The sequence below is a fragment of the Mus pahari genome, chromosome 5, assembly GCF_900095145.1.
Source record: "Mus pahari chromosome 5, PAHARI_EIJ_v1.1, whole genome shotgun sequence".
Taxonomy (NCBI): domain Eukaryota; kingdom Metazoa; phylum Chordata; class Mammalia; order Rodentia; family Muridae; genus Mus; species Mus pahari.
Window position 1 is genome coordinate 70,922,865 of NC_034594.1, and position 8,436 is coordinate 70,931,300.

The following is an 8,436-nucleotide window of genomic DNA, read 5'->3' on the forward strand; positions in this document are numbered from 1 at the left end:
GCCAGCCTGGTCTACAAAGTGAGTTCCAGGACAGCCAGGGCTATACAGAGAAACCCTGTCTTGAAAAACCAAAAAAAAAAAAAAAAAAAAAAAAACCTCTATCCCGTATAGGTACCTTATTTTGGGATGGCCTCTGACATTTATGAAGGAATGATTTAAACAGATTGCTGTGGTCAGCCCTTCTCACCATTTCTTTGAGGGCTTTATTTAGCCGTTAGGCTAGACATGAGACTGTATTGGCTTTTATTTTAATTTTGGTGTTTGGACATGGTCCTCCTATGCAGTCCCAGTTGTCTTGGGGACAACTGTGTAAACCAGGCTGGCCTCAGACTCACAGCCAGTACCTGCCTCTGCTGGTATTAAAGGCATGTGCCACCACACACAGTTCTAGTGGCACTTTTTAAATGTTTTTAAGTTTTATTTTTATTTGTGTTTCTATGTATGGGTATATGCTTATGTGTACTGGGGTCCTTGGATGCCAGGAGGAGGTACTGGATATCCTGAAGCTGGAGTTACAGATGATTGTGAGCTGCCTAAGTGGGTACTAGGAACCAAACTTCAGTCTTCTGAAGAAACAGCAAGCACTCTTAATTGCTGAGCCGTGTCTTCATACCTGTTTTTCATTTCTCAGTATGTCTAGCATTTGTTAGACATTATTAGTTAAGAACATAACTTTTTCTCTCCATATAGTCATTTCCCCATTATTTGTTGAATCCTTCATGTTGTATGACAACCTTCATCATATACTTTGCTTACAGCAGTATCTTCCACTCTACCAGTGCCATCTACACTGGAGATAGTTACTATGTGGAGGACTACATCCTACCCCATCCTTATCCCCCCCCCCTTTAAAATTATCTCTGCAGGGCCAACAAGATAGCTCTGTAGATACAGTATTTGATGTGCAAACTTGACAACTCAAGTTGGGTTTCATGGAGTCCATGTAAAAGTGAACTGTGTGCATGTGTACACACATTATATACATAATGATAGTTTTAAAAATGCATTTAAGTATTCCAAGTAAACTTTGGAGTCATTTAGACAAATTCCATTCCAAAGCATCATTGGCATTTCAACGGAAATCACATGAAACTTAAGTATTAACTTGGGGAAAGACTTAACAGACTACATTCTAACAAATGACTAGTGTGATGTCAGAACTTTTTTGTTGAGAGAATAACTCAGTGATTTTTGTCCTGTGTGTTCTGTATGGGGAACTGTCCATTCTTTGGGGTCATGTGTAACTGGCAGTCATTGGGCTGAATAGTGTGCTTCCTTATCTAAACTATTCAGTAGCTAGCTCTTGGCTTGAGAGGAGATTGATCATGTTAGAACAGTTTCCTTATGTCACAGAGATGAAAATTAAAAATGTTCCCAGTCTGTAAAGAAATTATCACTTTTGCTGACTTCAAATAGGATTGTTACCAAGCTTTGTAGTTTCAATCCTTGAATCTTTAAATCTACCTTGCTTGGTACCAGGACACTTCCTGTATCTGGTCTTAGGTTTGAATTGGTAATACTTTTATCTTGGAATTGTTCCATCAGATCAGTGTAATTTGGCTGAGCTCAGTATGCAGTGGCTTTCCTTTGCATCTGATAAAGATGTTGGTCCCAGGGTGATGAGTTTTCCAGCTCCTAGTACTGAAATGCTCAACGTCTTCTTTGCTTGATTTTCAGCTAATAGTGTTGGACCCACCGGTGAGTATTTCAGTGTCTCTAGATCAGACCTCAGTCACTTGGCAGCAGTTGCCATAATGTAGGGACACAAGTGTGCCTCCTGTACTTCCCTTGTAGTTATTCAGACTTAGACTGTACAAACCTTCCAAGCCAGCTGCACCTAGTAGTCATGTTTTGTATGCCTCAGATTTAGGCTAAATTAACATTCTCCTAGCCCATAGAATGTCACTTCTTCTCTCACCTACAGGTAGAAGAAAGTGAGAATGAATGGTCTGTTCCTCATTGCTTCACCATCTATGCAGCTCAGAAAACAATTGTGGTAGCAGCCAGGTAAGGGCCTCTTCCTGATTCAGAGCAGGGCCTGCTGCAGGGATGAGGACTTCAGTACCATCCTCTGGACTTTACCTCCCTTATAGGACTCAGCTGTTTCCAGGTTATGCAGGCAAAGGACTATTTTCCCCCTTGCAGGCAGGAAGGGGTATCTTTCCCCTTGTAGACAGGGAAAGATTGTTGACATTTGTGTTTTCAAGAAACCAACCAGGGTGCTTCTGAGAAGATACCTGTACAGTTCATGACAGTTGGTCTCTTAATATAGCACCAGCACTCCATCCCTCAGGCAAGGAGTAATATTAGGATCATGGCAAAAGCCAACTTGGGGGTCACAGCCCAAGAGCAAATGGAGGTTTTCTCCTTTTCAGACCAGTGAATTCTTCAGGTATAATCCCTGCTCAGTGAAATCTGATCTGGTTTTCCTCCACCAGGAAATGCCACCTTAATCATGAACCAGATTCAATCCTGTGAGACTTCTGGTAATAAACTAATTCCAGCACTGGTGCCTGCCCTGCTTCTCCAGCTCACCCTAGTAACAGGCTGGAGAAAGCGTGTTTCTGACTATCCTCAAGTCTCAGGGAGTGGAGCAGATGCCCAAACCAGACCTGTCCCCTGATTCAAAGCACAGAACTCCAGGGGGAAAAGCTTCCCCAAGGAGACAGCTAACTTGAATCTCTCCTTTACAGCACTCGGCTAGAAAAGGAAAAGTGGATGCAGGACCTGAATGCAGCAATCCAGGCAGCCAAGACTATTGGTGACTCACCCCCAGTGCTGCTAGGAGGCCCAGTGTATACTCGTACCCCTAGTGAGTTTTTACTCAAGACACCCCAGGAGACCCCCCCTCTGTAGCTCTGAAAGCTTTTCTAAAAATTGTTTTCCTGACCTTGGCCAGCCTGCCAGGTCCCATGAGTTTCCTTCCCACACAAGAAAAACTAGTGGCCATGCCTAGGTAGAAGAGTTCTTGGGCTGTCCTAGCACCATGATTTTGTGTGGCTGCTGATTGGGTACCAAGGGCCTATTTCCCAGATCCCAGAGGAGCCTCATGGGTGAGTGGTACCAGCTGCTCACTTTCCTCAGGATCTTCCGATGAAGTCTCTCTGGAAGAGTCAGAAGATGGTCGAGGAAACCGGGGCTCCCTGGAGGGGAACAGCCAGCACCGGGCCAATACCACAATGCATGTGTGCTGGTACCGAAACACAAGTGTGTCCAGAGCAGACCACAGTGCAGCTGTTGAGGTATGGCTGTCACAATCTTACATGTGGGCCACCCACTCACCTCCACCCCCTACCCCTCCTGTGCTGGCTACTGGGGAGAGGCCCAGTCAGACAGCTTCCTCCTCCTCCCTCATCTACTTAAGCTCTCTGGACTTCACCCAAATGTTATCTGTTATAAGGATAATCAAAGCAGAGGCAGCAGTTCACCTACGATGGGATTTGCCCAACAGCCCCCAGGACAGTGCTGGTCTGCTCAAACTTCCCATTCTGGGCTTACGATTACTCCACTTACAGAATGATTAGAGCTTATACACATCTGGCTTCATAAACCTCAAGTTGTTCCGCCTAGCATCTCCACACACTCATTCCTGGACTTGCTCCCCTGCCCCATCCCCACTCTACTGGGCCAGGCTCAAGACTGTATGTAGGAGTCAGAACATAGCAAATCCCTAGTGAGGCCTGAGACACAGATCAGGGTAGATAACGGACTCTTGGGAAGCTAGGCAGCACATATTAGATACAGGCCCTGCAGACAGGAAGCTGGGAATATCTTGTCTAGTGCTGCCCTTAAATACCTTCCCCCATAACTTCAAAGAGCCTTCCAGAGTTGGTTCAATGTGTTATAACCACCCCCATCTTGCTCTCTTGAAGGTTTGTAAGTGCTGTCTTTTGTCAGAAAACTAATTTTATTACATATTAGAAAAAGTATCCTACTTAAATGTTTGGGACATCAGTCCAGACGGAACATCCTGTTGTCAGGTCTTAAGTAAGCACAACTGTATCTTTAAAATGCTGATCATCAACCAAGTATGGTGGTGCACACCTATAACACCAGTACTTGGGAGGCAGGCACATCCAAGTTTGGCACTAGTCTGATTTACAGAGTGAGTCCCAGGACAGCCAGGGCTACACAAAGAAAGCCTATCTTGGGGAAGCAAAAAGAAAAAGGATGTTGAGCATAGCAGAGACCCATGTGTGGGTAGCCTGGTAGATGGCAAGGTTATGGAGCTAGTGGAAGCTGCTGAACAAATCTCAGAATTATACTGAAGGCAACATGCTTTTTTTTTTTTTTTCTTTTTTTCTTTTCTGACAGAACCAGCTTTCAGGATATCTGCTGAGGAAGTTCAAGAACAGTAATGGCTGGCAGAAGCTCTGGGTGGTCTTTACCAACTTCTGCTTGTTCTTCTATAAAACACATCAGGTATGTTGCACTGGAGTCTAGGCACAAAGAGTACAAAGCACCTGCTTATCTCTTTCTTCTTCACATTTTGAAAATGAGCCCATTACAGCACCTTCTCTATGAAAATGGGGTCAGTATGGGGTCCCTCTGTACAAACTTCCATTTTCTGGGGACAGTCAGTGGTACAAAGTGAAGTGCTGTGTAGGACTCCTGGTCCCCAGTGACCCTGTCCCTGTGCTGACTTGCAGGATGACTACCCCCTGGCCAGCCTCCCACTGTTGGGTTACAGCGTGAGCCTCCCCAGGGAGGCTGACAGCATCCACAAAGACTATGTCTTCAAGCTCCAATTCAAATCTCACGTCTACTTCTTCCGGGCCGAGAGCAAGTATACATTTGAAAGGTGATTCTGCCATGCTTCTTTTGTTCGCTACCACTCATTGAGCCTAAGGCAAATTTCCCAGTTTCTGAAAACCAAGGGTCAAGTAATATTTACAGGAGTCTGTTTTCAGTGATTTCTTCATGTTTGTATGTGAGTACCAGTCTACATATACATGTGTGCCTACAGTGAGTGACCAAAGGACTTCTGCAGCCATCTTTTTTTTTTTTTTTTTTTAAGTTGTGGGGAAGACACGTGTGCCACTTGAGTGTGGAGGCCTGAGGACTATTTGTGGGATTAGTTTTGCCATGTCCCTTGATGTGGGTTAGCTGTTGAGGCCTTGCTTGCACTGGCACACCTACCTTGTTTTGTGGACAGGTGTCTTGCTGATTAGGCCAGGCTGGCTGAGCAGCAAGTCTATCCCCACCTCCTCAGTGCTGGGATTAGGAGTGAACATGTCTAGCTTTGTACTCAGGGGCTAAAGAGGAAACTCAGTTCCTCATGCTTGCACAGCAAGAAACAGCTGTATTTTTAGGCACTCTTGGTAAAGTATGTGAATTTATACCCACTGGTGACCCTTTTCACAGGTGGATGGAAGTCATCAAAAGGGCCAGCAGCTCACCAGGGAGACCCCCAAGTTTCACTCAGGACTGCTCACATCACTCTCCAGGGCTGGAGGCAGAGATCAGAGAAAAGGAGGCATGTCCTTCACCCTGCTTGGACAAGAACCTCTGACAAGAGGCTTGCAGGGACTGTAAGCATCATCCCAGGCACTGAACAACTGGCATCATCTTCCTACCAGATGATAGGTGGCGCTGACCCTGGGATGGGCCTCATAAGACCTCTAGGAGGGGTTCTGCCTGCCCCCAACCTCCAGAAACAGTGAAGACTCATGATGGCTGGGGCACATGTCTGAGATCCATGAAAAGGAAGTGAAGGTCCTTAGTTTCATGAACATAGCCCTGCTAAGGACTAGCCCTAAATACTGGTTGGGTTGCTTCTACCTATAGCCTCAGACAAGCACTATATACTCAGGCTTATGTGATTAGCTCATATTACTCTAGGGGTTAGCCTGCAGATCATAGCAAAAGCTGCTCTGGCTCCCATCCCACTTAAAAGAACATCTCCCCCACCCACCAGCATCCCTTTTGCCCTTCAGAAGGCCACCAGAAAGTGTTAGGTTATATGACAATATTTAGAAGGGACAATGGCTCAGAGGCTACAGAAATCCCGTCTGGCTCTGTACATCAGAACATCTCCAATCCAGGTCTTTATTGAAATGGTAGGGCTTTCAATGCTCTATTAAAACTAACACTGTCAGAATACTCAGGAAGTTCAATTTTCTTTTAAAAAAAAAAATATTCTGGACGATTCGAGTACTCATGAAAACACACAGTACCTGAACTGACACCACAAGGCAAATTATGACCATCTTGGGCCCCTATGAGCCCTCAAGACAATGTCCCTGGTGTAGACGAAGAGCCAAAGCTGCCCAATAGTTACTATGCTCCTTGGTCTACCTACTGCAGGGACTGAGGAGTCTATAGGTCATACCAGCCTCCCAAGTTGCTGCCCAGTTCTGCCCAGGTGCCTATCATAGCTTCAGACAACCAAGGAATGAACACAGGTATCGAGGGGCGGCTGTGTAGGGCAGAAAGAAGGTAACCTGGCTTGTAAAGTCTATAGGCTGCTCAGTCCTTACAGTTGCAACACAAGAGGGCTTCCAAGTCAGTCCTTTTAGAGCTCAAAACAAAAAGCATTCTTCTCCCTTTCTGTGAAGAGTAGTGCATTCAGTTGGTTGTTCAGCGGGTAGATGTCAGGTGGTTCCTGCTGTGTGAGAACCTGTTAAGTGAAAGGTACCATTACCGATGCACTTCAGCAACACCCTGCAAGCCTCTTAGATGTACAGTCCACAGCATATTTTTGTTTTTCGAGACAGGGTTCTCTGTGCAGCCCTGGCTGTCCTGGAACTCACTCTGTAGACCAGGATGGCCTTGAACTCAGAAATCTGCCTGCCTCTGCCTCCCAAGTGCTAGGATTAAAGGCGTGCGCCACCACTGCCCAGCAGTTCACAGCATTTTTACCAACAGCATATCACAAGATGGATGTCCTTAGTGTTTCAGGATCAGTGTCAACTAGACCAAACTTTGCTGCTCCTAAGAACTAGGGTGGACCTCTCCCAGTATGCAAGGGCAGGATCCAGAGGATAGGGGAGGAAGAACTGGTACATCTGCCTGTAACAGCTCAGGAACCCTGAGCCTGAGGGGATTCCACGAAAGAGTATTTGCCTTGCCTGTCCCTTCACAGGCATGTGTCAGCTCAGGGCTCCCCATCAGTAGCAGGCACACCCTGGGCTTACAAGCATCCATGCTGTTTTTGGGACACAGAACCGCTAGGAAGCCACCAAGGAGAAAGGTCAAAAGTCAGTTGCACACAATGCTCTGTGTCACTAAGCCATTTTGCCACGTGAACTCTGTCCAGACACTGCCCAAGAATGAGGGTCCAACCTTCATGCATAGTTCAAAGTCACACTTGCCTCTCCCTCTCTAACTCCAAAGACAAAAATGAGAGAGCATGCTAACCCTGACAAAGGAGGACTGAGCCAGCTGCTCCCAAGCATGAGTCCCAGGCTTCACTGTGTGTTCAGTTCCCCGTGGGAAGGGATATCCTCCTGGGTTGGCGCACTGTGCTCACCTCTGCACACGCTCCACCAGATGCACCATCAACTTGTCTGAGATGCCAGGACAGGATTCCTCAGCCAGGCTGAAGGCATTCTCTAGCTCCTCCAGGGCACCCACGCTCCCACCGCTCTGCTTGTGCTTCTCCTTGAGCTGCAGAGAGATCATGGGCCTCACTGGCATCTTACCTGGAAGACTTGGAGACCTTCAGAAAGCAAGACAGCGCTGCACAGGTAGTGCACTCTGCCTTGTTGATGAGGACTCTTGTGGCTCTTCCATCTTGAGGCTCCTCTCTCCCCCGACTTGGGTTATCAAGAGGTCAGAACCATGTGGTTTCTTATAGACTGAAGGTCAGGAAATAATCAAGTGGATCCAGTCTGATTTAGCAACTGGCACAGAAACTCTTTTGAGTACTCTACAATGACTTTTGACAGACATCCCAGATCAGACTACAAGGTGTCAATAACCATTTCTGGGACTTCAACTCCTGAGTGGACTCTTACCTAAGGAGTCACCTGCTCAGTCCTGGACACACTACACAGGGTTCACAACACAGCCCTCAGTGGCTGTTCCTATTCTGGCTAAGGTCACTCTCTTCAGGGAGAAACACTCGGCTATTCACCTACATCCTGTCTTCCCTCTCTGCTCAAGGTGCTACTGTCACCCACTGAGTGGGTGACAACCTACTGTCTACAATCTACTTTCTGAGCTTCAAATCCTTATGTGAACATTCATTTCCTGGATGCACTGTATTTCTGAAAATATTCTGACATCAGGCAACAATGACATAAGGTCATATGGCCACCAAGGAATCACCTCCCTGACCTAGGTCTGACCCAACAATCCGTTGTCTTCCTCTAGGAAAGAATCATGTAGTGGTTAGGCATTGTAAAAATCAGTAGTGCTATGCCAGGCGTGGTGGCGCATGCCTTTAATCCCAGCACTTGGGAGGCAGAGGCAGGCGGATTTCTGAGTTCGAGG

General features: G+C 46.5%; 2 protein-coding genes across 2 annotated transcripts in view; one reads left to right on the top strand and one right to left on the bottom strand.

Moving 5' to 3' along the window:
- The window catches only part of Farp2 (FERM, ARH/RhoGEF and pleckstrin domain protein 2), a 105,214-nt gene extending 99,114 nt beyond the window's left edge, over positions 1-6,100 (top strand). The window contains exons 22-27 of the mRNA XM_021197379.1: positions 1,925-2,007; positions 2,694-2,812; positions 3,085-3,242; positions 4,315-4,422; positions 4,650-4,801; positions 5,365-6,100. Coding sequence (XP_021053038.1) covers positions 1,925-2,007; positions 2,694-2,812; positions 3,085-3,242; positions 4,315-4,422; positions 4,650-4,801; positions 5,365-5,512 — 768 coding nt within the window. The 3' untranslated portion in view covers positions 5,513-6,100. The remainder of the gene's footprint in view (positions 1-1,924; positions 2,008-2,693; positions 2,813-3,084; positions 3,243-4,314; positions 4,423-4,649; positions 4,802-5,364) is intronic.
- The window catches only part of Stk25 (serine/threonine kinase 25), a 13,704-nt gene continuing 11,288 nt past the window's right edge, over positions 6,021-8,436 (bottom strand). The window contains exons 11-12 of the mRNA XM_021197380.2: positions 7,472-7,608; positions 6,021-6,619 (exon numbers count right to left, since the gene is read on the bottom strand). Of these exons, the coding sequence (XP_021053039.1) occupies positions 6,580-6,619; positions 7,472-7,608 (177 nt within the window). The 3' untranslated portion in view covers positions 6,021-6,579. The remainder of the gene's footprint in view (positions 6,620-7,471; positions 7,609-8,436) is intronic.